The sequence below is a fragment of the Neofelis nebulosa genome, chromosome 2 (genome assembly GCF_028018385.1).
Source record: "Neofelis nebulosa isolate mNeoNeb1 chromosome 2, mNeoNeb1.pri, whole genome shotgun sequence".
NCBI classification, from domain to species: domain Eukaryota; kingdom Metazoa; phylum Chordata; class Mammalia; order Carnivora; family Felidae; genus Neofelis; species Neofelis nebulosa.
In genome coordinates, this window is record NC_080783.1 from 145,007,300 (window position 1) to 145,027,457 (window position 20,158).

A 20,158-nucleotide genomic window follows, 5' to 3' on the forward strand; every position below is an offset into this window, starting at 1 on the left:
TAAGGATCCAGCTTCACCCTTTTGTATGTGTTTATCCCATTTTCCCAGCATCATTTGTTGAAGAGAGTATCCAGTTTTTGTTGAAAGGTTTTGGCATCCTTGGCAGAGATCATTTCACTGTTTTGTGAGTGTATTTCCAGACTGTCTTTTCGGTTCCTTTGGTCTGTTTGTCTTTATGCCAGTACCAGAATGTTTTGATTACTATAGCTTTGCAAATTTATTTTGAAATTAAGAAATGTAAGACATGCAATTTTGTTCTTCCTTTTCAAAATTGCTTTGACTTTTGAGATCCCTTGAGATTTCATATGAAATTTAGGGTAAATTTATCTACTTTTCCCCCAAAAAATGCCATTGGGAATTTGATAGTCATTATGTTGAATCTGTTGATTGCTTTGGATAATATGGATAATATGGACTTATTAACAGTAAGTCTCCCAGTCCTTGAATACTGGTTATTTTTCCGTTTGTGTTTTCCTTAATTTTCTTCGGCAATGTATTATGATTTTCAGTGCACAAGTCTTTCATCTCCTTGGTTAAGTTTATTCCTGTTTTTTATTTTTATTGATGCTTTTGTAAATGAGATTGTTAATTTGTTTCAAGGTTGTTTATTGTTAATGTATAGACACAACTGATTTTTTTTTAGCGTTTATTTTTAAGAGAGAGAGAGAAAGACAGAGCATGAGTGGGGGAGGGACAGAAGAAGAGGGAGACACAAAATCTGAAGCAGGCTCCAGGCTCTGAGCTGTCAGCACAGAGCCTGATGTGGGGCTTGAACCCACGAACCATGAGATCATGACCTGAGCTGAAGTTGGACACTTAGCCGACTGAACCACCCAGGCACCCCAACACAACTGATTTTTGTGTGTTAACTTTATATCCTACAACATTGGTGAATTTGTTTATTTAGTTATAATAGTTTTGGGGTGGTTTTTTGTTGTTGGTTTTTTTTGGTGTCTTTTGGGTTTTCTGCATAAGGTTGTCTATGAAGAGAGATAGTTTTATTTTTTCCTTTCCAATTTGAATGGCTTCATTTTTTTCTTGCCTAACTGCTCTTGTGAGGACTTCCAGTACTATGTTTGATGGGAGTAGCAAGAGCATACAACCTTGTCTTATTCCTGATGTTAGAGGAAAAGCTTTCTTTTCCATTGAGTGTGATTTTTACTTGTGTGCTTTTCATAAATGGGCCTTATTATATTGAGGTAGTTTTCTTCTATTCCTAGTTTTTTACCATGTTTTTATATCATGAAATGGTGTTGCATTTTGTTAAATGTTTTTTCTGCATCAATTGAGTGGTTATGTAGTGTTTGTTCATTGTGTTAATGTGGTATATTACACTCATTGATTTCATGTGTTCAATCATCTTTGCCTTCTGGGAATAAATCCCACTTGGTCATGGTGTAATAATCCTTTCAGTGTGCTATTGAAATCAGTTTGCATTTATTATGTTCAGGATTTTTTTGTATCCATATTCATCAGAGATACTGGTCTGTAGTTTTCTTGTGTCTTTGTCTAGCTTTGGTACCAGAATAAGTAATGCTGGCCTCATTGAATGAGATTGGAAATGTTTCCTCCTCTTCAATTTTTTGGAAGAGTTTTAAGAGAATTGATGTTAATTCGAGTCTTCTGTTTTTCCTTAATTAGCTCACTGAGGACTTGTCAATTTTGTTGATCTTTTCATAAAGCCGACCTTTTGTTTCATTGTTTTTACTATTGTTTTTGTGTTCTCTATCCACTTATCTCTGCTGTAATGTATATTAATTATTTCCTTCTTTATTCTAACTTGGTGTTAATGTTTTCCATTTATAATTTCTAGAGTTGTAAAGTGAGGTTGTTGATTTAAGATCTTTTTTCTTTTTTTTAACTTATTTACAACTATACATTTCCCCTGTTAGCATTGCTTTCATTGTGTTCCACAAGTTTTGTTATGTTGGGTTTTCATTTTTCTTTGTCTCAAGGTATTTTCTAATTTCCCTTTTTCTCTTTGTTTTGACCCTTTGGTTGTTTAAGAGTGTGTTGTTAAATTTTCACAGATTTGTGGATTTCCAGTTTTCTTTGTGCTATTGATTTCTAGTTTCATTCCATTTTGGTCATAAAAGGTATTTGTATCATTTCATTCTTGAATATTTATGACTTGTTTTGTGGCCTAACACGTGGTCGGTCTGTCCTGAAGAATGTTCCATATGTACTTGAAAAGAATGTATATTCTGCTGTTGTTGGGTAGATTATTCTGTATATGTCTGGTACATCCAATTCGTCTTATTGATAATCTTTGTAGTTCTATCCATTTTTGCCTTTTTTGTGTTAATTGGTCTTTGTGTTGTGCATCATTTTCATTTCCTCTCATTTCCTTTTATGTGTATTTTTTAGTTGTTCTCTTGTGTTTACTTTGGCAATTTCAATTAATATCTTAAGATTATAACATTCTAGTTTGAATTAATACCAGCTCTGTATCAGTAGTGTAAAAACTGTTCTTATACAGCTCCATCCTTCTTCTGTTTTGTTGTTACTGTCCTAAGTTACTTTATACAGTAGTACTGGCTTTTATGTTTACACATGTAGTTGCCTTTATCATTATTATTTTTTTTATAGCTTTGAGTTATATAATGTCCTTTCATTGTAGCTGAATGATTCCCTTTAACATTTCTTGTGGGGCAGGTCTACTAGTGGTCAACTATCTTCAGCTTTTATTTATCTGAGACTGTTGTAATCCTTTTTTTTTTTTTTTAAGGATAATTTTGCTGGGTATAGAATTTTTGGTCAATTTTTTTTTCAGCACTTTTTTTTAAGTTTATTTATTTTGAGAGAGAGTGGGAAAGTGTGAGCAGGGGAGAGGCAGAGAGGGAGGGAGGAAGAGAGTGAATCCTAAGCAGGCTCCACTCTGTCACTGCAGAGCCCAGCAAGAGGCTCCATCTCACAAACCATGAGATTATGACCTGAGCCAAAATCGAGAGGCCACCCAGGTGCCCCTCTTTCTCTACTTCATTATGTCAGTGCTTTGTGGCCTCCATGGTATAGGATGAGAAATTAGCTTTTTTTTTTTTTTTTTTTTTTTAAGAGAGAGAGGAGGAGAGCATGTTCAAGCAGGGGAGTGGCAAGGGGGGTAGGGAGAGAGAATATCTTTTTTTTTTATAATATGACTTTTTATTTTATTTTATTTTAATTTATTTTAATGTTTTTATTTATTTTTGAGACAGAGAGAGACAGAGCATGAGCAGGGGAGGGGCAGAGAGAGAGGGAGACACAGCATCTGAAGCAGGCTCCAGGCTCTGAGCTGTCAGCACAGAGCCCGACGTGGGGCTCGAACTCACAGACTGTGAGATCATGACCTGAGCTGAAGTTGGACGCTTAACCGACTGAGCCACCCAGGCGCCCCCGAGAGAGAGAATATCTTACTTAAGCAGGCTCCGTGCCCAATGTGGAGCCCTTCATAGGGTTTGATCTAATGAGGTCTAATGAGATCATGACCTGAGCCGAAATCAAGAGTCCAATACTTAACTGACTGAGCCACCCAGGTACCCTGAGAAATTAGCTTGTAATCTTACTTACAGCCCAATGTATATGACTTCTCTCCTGTTTCTTTAATTATTCATTCATTGTGTTTGTGTTTTGACCATTTTATGTTAACGTGACTTACTCTGGATCTTTTTGGAGTTTATCTTTCTTGGAGTTTGTTGAATTTGTTGGCTGTTCAGTTTCATGTCTTTAATCAGATTTTGGATATATATGTCCATTATTTGTTGAAATATTCTTTCTACCTCTTTCTCTCTTTCTTCATCTCTCATTATAAATAGATTGGCACATTTGATGGTGTCCACAGGTCTCTTAGCCTCATTTTGCTTCATTCTTTAGTCTTTCTACTTCTCAGACTATATAATTTCAATTGATCTACTTTCACGTTCACTGATAGTCTCTTCTACTTGCTCAGATCTCCTTTTGAAATACACTAATGAATTTTTCATTTTAATTGTTGTTCAGCACCAGAATATTTATTTGGTTCTGTTTTATAAAGTTTTGTCTGATTCCTTTTGTATCTGTTTAGTGAGGTTCTCTATATTGAGTCATTATTCTGGTTTTTAAGTGGCTCTTCTAACACTGTCATACCTGCCACAAGTAAATAGGAACATTTAATTTGCAGGTTGGAAATTGCTTTAAATGTCAATGGTATAAATATATCAATCAAAAAAAAAAAAAGAAAATGACAGAGTAGATAAAAGACACAACTCTATTATATGTAGCTTACAAGAAATTTACTTCAAATTCAGTGACATAACTAGGCTGGAAATAAAAAGATGAAAAAGGATATACCATACAAATATTAACTTAAAAAAGAGGCAAGAATGGTTACATTAATTTCTGTTAAGTTGACTTCAGAATAGAAAAAATTACTAGAGACCAAGAGGTACATTAAATAATGATAAAAGCATCAATCTACCAGGAAGACATAATGATCCTAAATGTGTATATACCAAATGATAGAGTCCTAATCTACACTAAAAAAATAAAATAAAAAAGAAGATAAAGTTGAAAAAGGAAGAGATAAATCCACAGTTATAATTGAACACTTTACCATTCTCCTCTCAGCACCTGCTAAAACTATTAGACCTAAAACCAGCAAGAATATAAAAAATCTGAATACGATAAACCAACAGGATCTAAATGACACATATAGAACATTCTACCTAACCACATAGGAATACACATTTTAATCGAGTGCCCATGAAACACTCATGAAGATAGACAACCCCTTTCAGCAATGAAACAAGCCTGAAGAAATGTATAAGAATCTAAATCATATAGAGTGTTCTCTGACCATAATGGAATCAAATTACAGGTCAGTAATAGGAGAATATCTGTCTATTGAAAATTAAACCTGCTTCTAAATAATCCATGGCTTAAAAATTCTCAGAAAAAGAAATTTAATGGAAATGAAAATACGACATAACAAAATACAAGGAATGCAGCTGAAGCAATGTTGAGAAATTTATAGTGTTAAAATGTTACATTTGAAAAGGGAAAGATTTCATATAATAGAGAATGAAAAGCAAACTAAGCCCAAAGTAAACAGAAAATGAAAATAATAAATTTAAGAGTAGAAATAAATGAAATTAAAGAGAGAAAAATCACTGAAATGGAAAGCTACTTGTATGAAAAATCAATAAACTCGATAAACTAGCAGGGCTGATAAAGATAGAAAGTAGATAAAAATTACCTATTTAATAATGTAATGGTGGATATCACTGTAGACCCTATAGATATTACAGGGATGATAAGAGCTTACTATGAACAATTTTACAGACATAAATTTAACAATTAGTATGAAATGGCCCAATATCTTAAAAACACAACCAACTGCAACTTACTCAATACACAATTAATGTTTAATAGACCAATAACTAGTAAGGACATTGAATTTAGAATTGTGAATCTTCCAGAAAAGAAATCTTTAGGCCAAGATGGAAGTTTAACTGGAAAATTCCAAACTGGAGAATTATTTTAAACAAATTTAAGAAGAATTAACACCAATTATATCTAATCTTTTCCAGAAAATGGAAGAGGGAACACTTTCTGTTTCATTTTATGAAGCTAGTATTACACTGATGCCAAAACTAGGCAGAGAAAGTACAAAAACAAGAAAACTGTAGACTTAACATCTCTAACCTTAGATGCAAAAAATTCTCAAGAAAATATTAGCAAATTGAACCAAATAATGTGTAAAAACAATTATATAGTACAAGCAGGTGGTATTTATTCCAGGTATATGATATTGATTGAACACTTGAAAGTAAGAGTCCACGAGTTCATTCTTTTTCATGTTAATTCAGATTTCTCAGCATTATTTTTTGAGAAGACTGTCTATCCCTTTGGAATGTTCTTGACATCCTTGTCAAAAAATCGTATGATCTTATATGTGGAAGTGTAGTCTGTACCACTACCACACTGTTTTGATTACTGTAGCTTTGTGTAAGTTTTAAAATCAGTAAGTGTGACTTGTAACTTTGTTCTTCTTTTTCAAGATTGTTTTTGCTATTTAAGGTCCCTTGAAATTCCATGTAAGTTTTAGAATGAAATTTTTTGTCTGCAAAAATGCCATTGGGATATTGATAAGGATTGGATTAAATCTACCTCGAGTAGTATTAATATTTTAATGTTATTAAGTCTCCTAATCCATGAACACTGGATGTCTTTTATTTTTATCATCTTCAATTTCTTTTGGCAATGTAGTTTTTTCAGTAGTAAGTCTTTAGCCTCTTTGATTAGGTTTATTCCTAAATACTGTGTTCTTTTTGATGCTTTTTTAAATGGTATCATTTTAAGTGTTTTTTTTTTTCAGATTGGTCATTGTTTATTTTGAGAAATGCAGTCAACCTTTGCATGTTGTTTTTTCCCCCCTCTATTGTTATTTTCAATTTTTTCTTAGTTTTATTGAGATATAATTTGCATGCATCACTATATAAACTTAAGGTGTGCAGCATAATGGTTTTACTTACATATCCAGTTGATCCTTGAATAACGTGGGAGTGAGGGGTGCTGACCCTGTCCACAGTAGAAATCCATGTATATACCTTTTGACTCCCCAGCAACTTAATTCTAATAGCCAACTGTTGATCGGAAGACTTACCGGTAACATGGAGAGTTGATTAACACACATTTTGTGTGACACGTGTTAGGTACCATTCTTACAATAAAATAAGCTAGAGAAAAGAGAATGTTATTAGGAAAATCATGAGGAAGAGAAAATACATTTACAATATTGTCCTGTGAAAAATCTGCTTATAACTGGGCCCACACAGTTCAAACCTGTGTTGTTCAAGGGTCAGCTGCATTGTCAAATGATTACTGCCATTAGTTTAGTTAGCATCCATCATCATATAGATAAAATAGAAAAAGCAAAAAATGAGAAAGAATTTTTTCCCTTGTGATGAGAACTCTTAGGGTTTACTCTCTTAACACCATTCCTGTATGTCTTAAGGTGGTGTTAACTATAGTCGTCATGTTGTACCTTCTGTCTGTAGTACTTATCTTGTAATTGGAAGTTGTATTTTTTAGCCACCTTTCTCCAGTACCCTCCTCCCACCACCACCTCACCTGTGGTAACCATAAATTTGGTCTCTTCATGAATTTGTGGGGTTTCTTCTCCTTTTAGATTCCACATGTAGATGAGGTCATACATCATTTGCCTTTCTCTGACTTACTTCACGTAGTATAATGCCTTCAGGGTCCACCCGTGTTGTAAATGGCAGGATTTCCTCATTTTTTACAGCTGAATAATATTCTGTTGTATATATTTACCACTTCTTCATCTGTTCGTCTCTCATTGGACACTTAGGTTGTTTCTATGTCTTAGTTATTGTAAATAATCTGCTATGAACATAGGTAGCAGATATCTTTTCAAGTTAGTGTTTTTGTTTTCTTTGGGTAAATGCCCAGGAATTGCTGGATCCTAGGGTAGGTCTATTTTTTGAGGAACAAAATGCTGTTTTCCGTAGTGGCTAGGCCAGTTACATTTCCACCACCAGTATACAGGGGTTCCTTTTCTCTATGTCTTTATCAGCATTTGTTACTTGTCTTTTTGACCATGACCATCCTAACAGGACTGAGGTGATGCCTCATGTGGTTTTTAAAATTTTTGTTTAATGTTCATTTATTTTTGAGAGAGAGCACATGCGTGTGCATGGGGTAGGGGCAGAGAGAGGGGGAGACAGAGGATTCAAAGTGGGCTTCGTGCTGACAGAAGACAGCCCGACATGGGGCTCGAACCCTCTAACCAGGAGATCATGACCTGAGCTGAAGTCAGGTACGTAACTGACTGAACCATCCAGGCACCCCTCTCTCATTGTGGTTTTGATTTGCATACCTCTACTCACTAGTGGTATTGAGCATCTTTTCATGTACCTGTTGGCCATTCATATATCTTTTAAGAAAAATGTCTATTCAGATCCTTTGCACCATTTCTAATTGTATTATTTGTTTTCCAGCTATTCAGTTGTACGTTTATACGTTTGAGGTGTTAATCCCTTTTTATATTTATGGTTTGGAAATATTTTTTTCCCATTCTATAGGGTGTCTTTTTACTTTTTGATTGTTTCTTTTGCTTTACAGAAGCCTTTTAATTTGATGTAATCCCTCTTACTATTTTGTTGCTTGTTAAGGTGTCATATTCAAAAAGCCCTTGGGGCGCCTGGGTGGCTCAGTAGGTTGAGCGTCTGACTTCGGCTCAGGTCATGATCTCGCAGTCTGTGGGTTCGAGCCCCGCGTTGGGCTCTGTGCTGACAGCCCGGAGCCTGGAGCCTGCTTCAGATTCTGTGTCTCCCTCTCTCTGCCCCTCCCCTACTAGTGCCCTGTCTCTCTCTCTCTCTCTCTGTCAAATATAAATAAACATTAAAAAAAATTAAAAAAAAAAAGCCTTTGCCAATACCCATGTCAACACCGTGTTTATTTCTAGGAGTTTCATGTTTTCAGGTCTTACTTACATTCAAGTCTTAAATCCATTTTGAGTTAATTGTTGTTAAGTGGTGTAAGGGAGGGGGTATGTTGATTTTTGAATGCTGCAACTTTGCTGAATTCATTTATTTCTGACAGGTTTTTTGTGGCATCTTTAGAATTTTCTGCCTATAAGATCATGTCATCTGCAAACAAAGATAACTTCCTTTCTTTCTAAATTGAATGCCTTTTATTTCTGTGTCGTGCCTAGTTGCTCTGGATAGGAATTTCAGTACTCTGTAGATAGATACAACAAAAATGGGCATCCTTGTCTTGTTTCTCATCTTCGAGGAAAGGTTTCTGTCTTTTGCCCCTTAGTGCAGTGTAAATTCTGGGCTTTCCATATATTGCCTTTATTATGTTGAGGTCATTTCATTCTATTCCTAGTTCATTGAATGTTTTTATCATGAAATAATGTTGAATTTTTTCAAATGTTTTTTTCTGCATCAACTGAGATGATCATGTTGTTTTCATCCTTATTTTTTGTTAATGTATATTACACTGATTGATTGTCTTATGTTAAACTATCCTTGCATTCCAGAAATAAACCATCCCCTGCCCCCGCCCCGTGGTCACGGTGTGTATACTTTTTAATGTATTGTTGAATTCTGTTTGCTGTGTTTTGTTGATGTTCTCATTTCCTTTTCTACGTAGATAATTGAAGGCACACAGTTGCCTTTCATAATGAAGACGTGCTACAGTATATAGTATTATTTATTCTGTCTTTACTACTAAGGAAAATATGTTCAGTGGAATGTGATAATATATCTTTCAATAATCATTCATACATACCAATATTCAGTTGCACATGCCTCACATTAATCACAACATATAGTCATATGCTACCTGGATTCCACACTATGTTTTTCAATCATGGTTGCACCTTTAGCTCCCTAGGAGTTTCTTTAATATATATGTGTATTCTTTTAATAATTCTTTAAATATATATGTTTAAAACTAACAGTGCCAGAGCCACATTCCTAAATTCTTCAGAAGGAGACTAAGTGTCAGTAGTTTTTAAAAGGTCTCCAGGTGCAGACATGGTTGAGAAACCTGTTTTAGATGATTCTGACTACATATTAGAGCTACTATGGAAAATGGAAAACTATAGCAAAGTTGAATCAGAAACTCTAGGGAAGAAATTCTGGCAGTCTGTTTTTGAAAAGTCTCAATTTTTCCAAAGCACATTTACAGTTTTGACCACTAGTTCACAATTTTCTCAGCCACAGAAAAGGACAGTTAGCAAACTGTTTTAATTAAGGTCATTTACAGGGACTTCTTATGTAAAGCTTTTTATATTATCGACTCAAAAGAGATCCATATGTTTAATATATCAGGTAATAATAGCTGAGTTGTTCTCTTCTGACCATTAAGGAAATTGCTGTCGATATCTAGGTAGAAATATATCTCTGCTGCGTGGGGTGCAATAATAAGAGTAGGCAGGACCAAATTTTTTCTTAGGCAAGGGTGCTCATATGCCCAAACAGATACTCCTTTTTTTAAGCCCCAACATTTAGCGTAAAGCATGGCGGAGGTAACCTCAGTTTGGTGTATTCATAGGGCAAAAATAACTAGTTATTCACATATATTACAATGGATCCTTCAAATACAGTATAAGATAAATGTATTCGTCTACTAGGGCTGCCGTAAGAACATATCATGGACTGGGTGGCTTAAACAACAGAAATTTATTTTCTTACAGTTTTGAGGGTTGGAAGTCCAAGGGAGGTTTGGTTTCTCCCGAGGCCTCTCTCCTTGGCTTTAGATGGCCATTTTCTTGCTGTGTCCTTACATGGCGTTTTCTCTCTGCATACATCCTTGTTGTCTCTCTGTATGTCCTAATCCCTCCTTTTAAAGACACCAGTCAACTTGGATTAAGACTTACCCTAACTGCCTCATTTTAGTTACCTGTTTAAAGGCCTTGTCTCTAAGTATAGTCACAATCTGAATACTTGGGGTTAGGGCTTCAGTATATGATGGGAGTGAGGGCACAATTCAGTCTATAACATTAAGTGGGTTCAAAATGTTCTGTGTAACTGAATGAATTAGTGAGTTGAATGCAATTATTTGGAATTGTTTTTTGCAATCTACATTTTACCATATCCTTAGAGTGTAATACCAACCAAGTCCAATAAACAACTTTTGGTTTACTGTGGCAGGTAGGTGTGCACCTTTGCCATCTGAAGGTATTTTAAACTATTTAGAAAAAATGTCATAAATCTGGGAGGATATTGTAGCCTTACTTTATATCATTTATGATATAAATTTGTTTGAAAAATTCATTATGACCCATTTTAATTACTGTGATATTAATAATTAACAGTATAGAAACAGTAAAAGTGTGTTCTTTTGTTGTTTAAAGCACCTGAAAGCTAATGATATAACGATAAATGTTGCAAAGATTTATATTACTCTTACTTTCCAATTAGTGGAAATATTAAATAAGTTTTTATCTTTTGTGTACACACTGATGGCTAGGGAGAGGCAGTTACCCAGAAATAAGGAGTGTGTCTGGATAAAACAGTTACCGTTAATAAAAAAGAAAGTTTGCTTTGTTGAATTCCCATAATTGACTGATTGCAGGCTTTATTATTCACTTATAGTTAGCCTGCTTTGTCTGTGTCCCTTCATTTAGGTATTCAAGCACCTTCTAGTTGCTTACAACACAGTATATACAGCAAAAACATGGTTCCTATTCATTGGGAGAAATACATTCTTCAAAAATTAAATCAAATATTTGAAAGACATTAGAGCTCTGAAAGAAACAAAAGCATATGACAGAGGAACTTGACACAGAGTTTTCAAGGAGGGCTTCCCAGAGTAAGTGACATTTAGAGCTGTGATCTGAAGGAAGCTTAGGAGTTTAGGTTAGCTAATTTATGTGATGGAGGGGAACAGAGGATTCCAGACCAAAAGAACTGCATGTGCAGAGTCCCTGTGATGAGAAGGAACACAATGGGGAATTTGAGAGAGGGCCAGAGTAGTTGAATTCCCTGAGAACTGTGAGGAGTAAAGAGATGGAAAGGTAGGCAGGGCCCAGCAAAAAGCCTTTTCACGGGCGCCTGGGTGGCTCAGTCGGTTGAGCGTCCGACTTCGGCTCAGGTCATGATCTCATGGTTCGTGAGTTCGAGCCCCGCGTCGGGCTCTGTACTGGCAGCTCAGAGCCTGGAGCCTGCTTCAAATTCTATGGCTCCCTCTCTCTCTGCTCCTCCCTAGCTCATACTCTGTCTCTCTCTCCTTCAAAAGTAAATAAAAACATTTAAAAAAAAAAAAAAAGCCTTTTCAGCTGTGATAAAGATTTGGGACTTTGTGCTGAAATAGAGGAAAATGTTGTGTTACATAGAGGAGTGGTAAGCTTGAAAAGGTCACTCTGCCTCTAGGCATGAAGAAGTGATTAGAAAGAAACCAACAGATCCAATGAGAAAGCAGATGGATTAATTTTTAAAAATTATTTCTGCTTATGATCATACACAAAAAAGTAGTCACACTGGTACTGTATTAGGCGCTAGGGGTGCATCAGTGAACGAAACGTTAGTCTCTGCTCTCAAGCTTACTTTGTGGTAGGGGAGAGGAAACAGATAATCATATAACTATATAATCTGTCAGCTATTAACAAGTAATGTGAAGAAAAATAAGACCAGAGAGGGGGATGAAGAGTGACTAAGGGTGCTGTTTTATTTAGGAACTGAGAAGATCACTGGAACTGAAGAATCTGTGGAGGAAGAACTCCAGGCAGAAAACATTACATACAGAGTATGTGGGGCCTGGTCAAGAAATAGCAGGGAGGCCAGCATGGCTGGGGTACAGCGATAAGGAGAGTGTTAGGAGATGAGGCCTAGGACTGTATACATTATAATTGGGTTGTACATTAACCAAATGACACTTACTACTAATATCAAAGAGTGTGTGTGTGTGTGTGTGCGTGTGTGTATAGCTTTCTACTAAAATTTAGTCATTTATTTTGCTGGTAATAGTTTACAAAAGTAAAATAGTATTATTAGGTTCTGGACCCATTTCCAGTATATGGAGGGTTGATTTCTGTGCACACCACCATGCAGTTCTCCAGATATCAGCTTCGTGTCCTACAATTCAGCTCATTCTGGGGCACCTGGGTGGTTCAGTTGGTTAAGCATTAGATAGACTTGATTTCAGCTCAGATCATGACCTCATGGTTTGTGAGATAGGGCCCTGTGTCAGGCTCTGCACTGACAGCATGGAGCATGCTTGGCAATTCTTTCTCTCCTTCTGCCCCTCCCCTGCCTGCTCACGCGTGCTCTCTCTCTCTTTCTCTCCCACCTTCTCTCTCTCTCTCTAAAAAATAATAAACATTAAAAAAACAATTCAGCTCAATTCTGATACTATTTCACAGGTTAATGTTACAGCCCTCTAAGACTCCCCCCACCCCTAAACTTCAGATGCCAGTTGCAAGCCCAGGTTGTGGTCTGCTTCTGATCAACTGGTTACCAGTTAGAGGTTCCCATGACCCTCTCCTTGAATTTAGGATGCAAGTTACAAGTCTGGGTTGTCACCTTGTTACTTGTACTTCAAACCTACTGACTCTAAATCACAGGTTCCCATGATCCCCTCTTTGGGTTTGATTAATTTGCTAGAGCAGCTCACAGAACTCAGGAAACCAGTTTACTTACTAGATTTCCGGTTTATTATAAAAGGGTATAACTCAGGAAGAAGTGTGCAGTTTCCATTGTCTTCTCCAGGCACACCACCCTCGCAGCACATCCCTGTGTTCACGAACCCACAAACTCTCTGAGCCCCATTCTTTTGAGGTTTTATGACAGCTTCATTATATTTACAGGATTGATTAAATCATCAGCAATTGATCTAACCTCTAACCCTTCTCCCCTCCAGAGGTCAGGTAGGTGGGACACATGGTTAGCATGGCAACCTCTGGCAAGCATTCCCCAGTCTTAGGTGATCTCCAAAAGTCACCTCATTAACATAACAAAAGGATTTTTTAATAACTCTTTACACTTAGGAAATTCCTAAGGGTTTTAGAAGTGCCAGAAACTGGGAGGAAGACCAAATGTTTCTCATATATCACAATATCACAAGTATTCATCATTTAATAATTTCTAAGAGCTATTTTTCTTCTTTTTAAATAAGAAAAATAGTCATCAAAAATACTCAAATACAAAGGATTAGTGTTACTGCTCTCCCAACCCCCAGTTCACTGTTGAAGTCCTAATCCCCATCACCGCAGAGTAGGACCTGAGGTAGGTATCTCGGAATACCTCAGAGTAAACCTTTTTTGGTGATAGGGTATTTACAGGGGGAATCAGGTTAAAGGTAGGTCACTAAGGAGGATGGCACAAATCCACTTATAACTGTTGTCCTTATTATAAAAGGGATATTTGGACGCAGACATGCATATAGAGGAAGACAGTTTGAAGAGACCTAGGAAGATGATCCACAAGCCAAGGAGAGGCCTGAAACAGATCATTTACTACTCTCCTTACTGTCTCCCTGTCTTTAATGAGGGTAATACTGTTGTAAAACCTTCAGGTGCCTCCCCTGCATGTGTTTCACTAATTTCTAAAGCAATGTAAGTCTTTTTAAGAAAATCTGGAACTAAAAAACAAGCAACAAAAATAAACAATGTGGCATTATATTCATTGTTTGCTTTCTAAAAAAAACTTAACTTTGAAACTGTAGGTTTCTTCAGGGTAATACATACAGCTGTTTTCCAAAAAGATTGACCTTTTTGGTTTGTTTTCAGACTTTGTACCAAAATATTTCACAAACTTATTTACTTAAAATTTATTCTCAGATTGATTTTTTTTTTTCTATTCTAATAATGTATTTCAATGTAACTTTCTGTTGCTTCAGAGTGGTGTTTCATGAAAAAAAATTGCCACCACTTGGTGGCACTACTTGGCTTAAAAATGAATCAGATGGTCTGCTTCTGCTATTAACTGCTGTTCTGCATAAATCATTAAATTCAGAGGGGAGCAGCTTGATATTAAGCAACTTAATGTTATAAATATTTGATTCTTATTTTGTAAACAAAATAATAATAGGTGTTGTAAAATTGAATTGTATTAAAATGTCATATGGAATATAAAAATATAAACCAAGGCTTAGTTTGGTAGAGAGGGAAGCCTACGAATTTTTGATAGGATTGTCTTTTAGTTCAGGCATCATCTTTATTTTTTGCCTTAATCATCTTTGTGTCTAAATGTCTGAAAAATATTTTTAATATTAGAAACAAACATCTTCAACTTTTCTTTAATGTTAGCATTTTCTAAGATGTGTATTTTATTTTGTCTTATATAAAGCTATGAAATTGGATTTTTTTCAGGTGATCAAGGTAAATTAAATGTATAGGAAAACAGAAAATATAAAGGTGTTTCATTATGTCTTTCTGCAGCCAATATGCAGAGGATCTAGAAATGTAAGATGTGGAAAGTTATTACACCCCAGACATGACTTTTCTCCTAAGCAGTTGATACCTAATATCATAGTAGCTAAAATATTTGTGTAATTATTGTGTTCTAAGTTGCATATACAGCATATAAAAGATGGTGATCCACGTCTTTAAAATTCAAATATGATACATCAAGAAAGTGCAAAAGTGTAAGTATACAGCTCAGTGAATCACCACAAAGTAAACACCCCACAGCCACCAGAGATCAAGAAATAGAATACTGCCAGCAACCCAGCAGCCCCTGTGTTTCCTTTCCCGATCACTCTTACTTGGAGTAACCACTGGCTTGACTTCAAAGAATATGTCTGTGTTTTTGTTTTTTTAACCCCGCCTTTGTGCTTTTATATAAATAGAATTATATAATAGTATTATTTTGTTTTTGCTTATTTTGTTTAACATTACATTTGGGAGGTTCATGGATTTTTTTATTTTCAGATGTAGTTATAGCTCACTTGTATTTCATCAGTATCTTTTTTACTTTTGGACATTTGGATTGAATAATACTGTCATAACATTCTTGTATGTGTTTCTTGGGGCACATGTACATTTATGTTGAGTACATACCAGGAGTAGATTAGCTGGGTGGTTGGTGTATATGTGTTTAAATTTAGAGGATAACATGAGAACTGTTTTCAACATAGTTGTACCTGTCCTGTTAGTAGGATATGAGTGTTCATGTTGCTCTGAATTTTCACCAGCATCTGGTATCAATAGCTTCTTTAATTTTAGCCCTTCTGGTGGGTGTATTTCCCTGATTTCAAATACGATTGAGTACTTTTTCACAAATTTTTTGGCTGTTCGTATATCCTTTGCTGTGAGGCTTCTTCTTTCCCCCACCTTTTTATTATAATTATTATTATTATATTCCTAATATATTCCTAATTTATACGAGTTCCATAGTTTATGGGTATGAGCCCTTTTTTTTTTCCTTTTGGAGTTTCTGTCCTTTTTAAGAGTTTTTTTTTAATTTAAAAATTTTGTTAATGTTTATTTTTGAGAGAGAGAGAGAGAGAGCAAGCACAAGTGGAGGAGGGACAGAGAGAGAGGGAGACACAGAATTTGAAGCAGGCTCTAGGCTCTGAGCTGTCAGCACAGAGCGTGATGTGGGGCCTGAACTCACGAACTGTGAGATCATGACCTGAGCCAAAGTCAGACACATAACCAACTGAGCCACCTAGGCACACCCCTGTTTTCATATGTGGTAGATATAAGACCTTCATTTAGTTAGGTTTGTTAGAAAAATATATACCCACTTTGGCTTGGTCTTTACCCTATTGTTAATATCTTTTGATGAAAGGAAGGTCTAAATTTTAATGTAGTTCAGTTTATCATTGTTTTCCTTTATAGTCAATGTTTCTTGCGTTCTGTTTAAGAAATCTTTCCCTGCTGCAAGGAGGTGAAGACATCTCTTATGTTACCTTCTAGAACAGTGGTTCTTAACTAAGGCAATTCTCCCTTCCCTCACCCCACACCTTCCCTACCTGTGCAGGAAATTTGGTAACGTTCACATTTTTAGTTTTCACAGCTAGGTGACTGGGGTATTCCTGGTGTCTAGTGGGTTGGCTAGGGTTGCTTGCTAAACATCTCACAGTGCACAGAATGCTAAACGTCCAGCAATGTACAAAACAGTTACCTAGCCCAGAGTGTCACTAGTGCTGAGGTTGTTAAGACACTGTCCTAGAGACTTTATTACCTAAAACTGATTCTATATACACTTGACCCTTGAACAACATGGGAGTTTGGGGTGCTGACCCCTGCATTGTCGAAAATTGCTATATAACTTTTGACTCCCAAAAAACTTAGCTACTAATAGCCTACTGTTGATTGGAAGCCTTAATAAAATAAGATAGTCAATTAACACACATTTTATATATGTATTATATACTGCATTCTTATATTAAAAGTTAGCTAGAGAAAAGAAAATGTTAATAAGAAAATCATAAGAAAAATACATTCATAGTACTGTAGTATATTTACTGAAAAAAATCCATGTAATGAGTGGACCTCTTTGCCATTCAAACCCATGTTGTTCAGGGGCCAACTAAATGTAAAGTATAGAGGTCACCTTTTTTTTTCCTTAGGGGTACGCATTTTATGAGGCACCATTTATTGAAAAGATTGTCTCACCTCTGCTCTACAGGATCACCTTTGTCATAAATCAGGTGACCATATATACATGGGTCTGCTTTGGGGCTCTGTTTTATTTTGTTGGTTTACTGTATCTACCCTTACACCAAAATCATGCTGCTTTAATTTATGTGGCATTATAGCAAGTCTTTGTATTTAGTAAGACAGATCTTTCCACCTTGTTCTTCTTGACTCTTTGAGCTTCCATATAAATTTTTGTAGTCACGTGGTCAGTTTTACAAAAATTGAATTTATTCATTAATTTGAGATAGAGTTGACATCTTTATGGTAATGTCTTCCAGTCCATGAATGTCATATTATCCTTTCATTTATTTAGGTCAGGAGTCTCAAATTCTGCATTCTCAAGACCCATTTAAACTCTTAAAAAGAACTTTATTTGGTTATATCAGTGTATCTCAGCCTTAGCACAGTTGACACTTTGGGTCAGATAATTTATTGTTTGGAGGAAGAGTTTCCCATTAAATGTCATTATAAATAACATAATTTTGTGAAGAGCATACTTTCCAAAACAAAACTTAGTGGGGAGAGTAGCATTGTTTTTACATTTTTGCACATTTCTTTAATATCTCACTTAATAGAAAACAGCTGGATTCTTACACGTGCTTCTGCTTTAATCTGTTGGAATAGCACGAGTCCTGTAGACTCTGGACAACTCCATTTTACAATTTTGAGAGAATGGGAGTGAAAAAGGCAGATAAGGTCTTCATGTTATTATGAAAATAATTGTGATTTTAAAGATCCCCTAATAAGGTCCCAGGGATCCCTAGAGGCCTATAGATTGCACTTTTGGGAACAGCTGCCCTAGAGTTTGCAACATGCACTGTTGACCTGTAAGTCTAATTAAGTTATTTTATATTTTTTAGACAATACAAGGAAACTAAAACACTAAAGATTCCATTAACTTCCTCCCCTTCTTAGTTTATTTCCTAGAATACGTATTTTTGACTGCATATTTGTTTTAAGCCCCATAAAAAATCATCGTTTTATGTCATTATTTTAGATTTACCCACATAGTAACCATTTTTGTTGCTTTTTATTCTTTCCTGCATCTTCAGTTCTCCCATCTATAATCACTTCCTTTTTTTGAAGAACACTTGTACTGAGAAATTGTCAGTTTTTGTTGTCTTGTCATGTTCTGTATTTCACCTTCACTTTTGAATGATAGTTTTTTTACTAGTTAGAATTCAGGGTAGGCAGTTATTTTCTTCTAACTACAATGTTATCCCTTTGTGTTTGGGCTTCTTTTATTTCTGTTGAGAAATTGGTTGTTACTCCTGTCAATGCCTTCCAGCCAAAAAGACCAGTAAGAACACAGTTTTTTATACTTGTTGCAGTGAAGGATTCTACATGTATTTATAGGAAACCTTTGGGTGTTTTTTTAAGAGGGTATTAGAAAGAACCTATTACAGGATTTGGACTTTGGTTGGGTAATTTTAGAGAGAGTCTAAGGAAGTAGAAGTTTGCTGTGAATTTATTGTTGTCAGAACATGGAAACATTTTAATATTGCTATCTTTTTTTAAATTCAGGTGAAATTTATGTAGCACACAATCATTTTAAATGCACAGTTCAGTGGTAGTTAGTATATTCATAATATTACACAGCTCTCTTGTTTCAGAACTGTTTCAGTATCCTGTAGCTATTATGTAATATTTCCTATTTTCTCCTTCCACTATCACCTGATACTCTTTACTTACTATCTGCATCAGTTTGTCTATTCTGGATATTTCATATGAAAGGAATCCTGCAATACATGACCTTCATGTCTGACTTCTTTTACTGAGCATAATGTTTTCAAGGTTCATCCAAGTTGTAGCATGTACTTTGTTTCTTTTTTGCTATTATGAATAATGATGCTGTAAACACTCATGTACCAGTTTCTGTGTATACATAAGTTTTCATTTTTCCTGTGTATATATCTAGGAGTTGAGTAGCTGGGTCGATTGGTAATTCTCTGTTACCTATTTTTAGGAAACACCAAACTGGTTTTCCATAGTGGATGCACCATTTTACAGTCTTACCACAATTGATGAGGGTCCCTATTTTTCCATATTCTCATCAACACTTGTTATTTTTCATGTTTTTCTTTTTTTAATTAAAAATATCTTAATGGGGGTGCCTGGTGACTCAGTTAATCATCCGACTCTTAATCTCATCTCAGTTCTTAATCTCAGGGTCATGAGTTCAAGCCATGTTGGGCTCCATACTGGGTATGAAGCCTACTTTAAAAAAAAAAAAAAAATCCTAATGGGTGTGAAGTGGTATCTATTCGTGGTTTGCATTTGTATTTTCTTAATGACCAAGATGTTGAACATCTTCTCACAGATTTGTTGGCCATTTGTATATCTTTTGACAACTGTCTGTTCACATCGTTTGTCCAGTTTCTTATGCTTCTTACTTTTCTTACTCTTGCTTATATTCTTTCCTTTCCACTCAAAGAGTCCCCTTTAACATTTTTTGTAAGGCTGGTGTAGTGGTGATAAATTGCTTTAACTTTTGCATGTCAGGGAACTTTTGCATAACTCTCCTGTTGTGAATGATGGATTGCTGGATAGAGTATTCTTGGTTGCAGAGTTTTTTTCTTTCAGCATTTTGAATAGATCCTGCCTCTCCCTTCTGGTCTACAAAATATGTGCTGAAAAATCCGCTGATAGCTTTTTGGGGTTTCCCTTGTATGTAACTGTTTTCTTTTCTCTTGCTTCTTTTAAAATTCTCTCTTTATCACTCTTTGCCATTTTAATTACTATGCTTTTTCTTGGTACGGACCTCCTTGGGTTGATTTTGTTGGGGACTCTCTGTGCTTCCTGGATCTGTATTTCTGTATCCTTCCCTAGATTCATGAAGCTTTATTATTTCTTCATATAAATTTTCTGCCTCCTTTTCTCTCTGTCCTTCTGGGATCCCTATAATATGAATGTTATTACACTGGGTGTTGTGGAGTTCCCTTAATTTCGTCACATTTTTCCACTTGATTGCTTTCCCTTACTCTCTTCTCCAGATTGCTGATCTATTCTTCTGCTTTTTTTAGTCTATTTATTCCCTCTAGGGTGTTTTGAATTTCAGCTAATAGAGTTAGTCATCTCTGATTG

The 20,158-nt window shown here is 35.6% G+C and overlaps 1 protein-coding gene across 27 annotated transcripts in view; it reads left to right on the forward strand.

Annotated features, from left to right (window-relative positions):
* ZNF644 (zinc finger protein 644) overlaps positions 1–20,158 on the forward strand; it is a 104,396-nt gene that overhangs the window by 42,517 nt on the left and 41,721 nt on the right. For 14 of the 27 annotated variants that reach the window (XM_058716631.1, XM_058716617.1, XM_058716614.1 and 11 more), the window contains one exon: positions 9,023–9,058. The exons of the other annotated variants lie outside the window; for them this stretch is intronic. In XM_058716631.1, the coding sequence (XP_058572614.1) occupies positions 9,023–9,058 (36 nt within the window). The remainder of the gene's footprint in view (positions 1–9,022; positions 9,059–20,158) is intronic. 27 annotated transcript variants of the gene reach the window in all.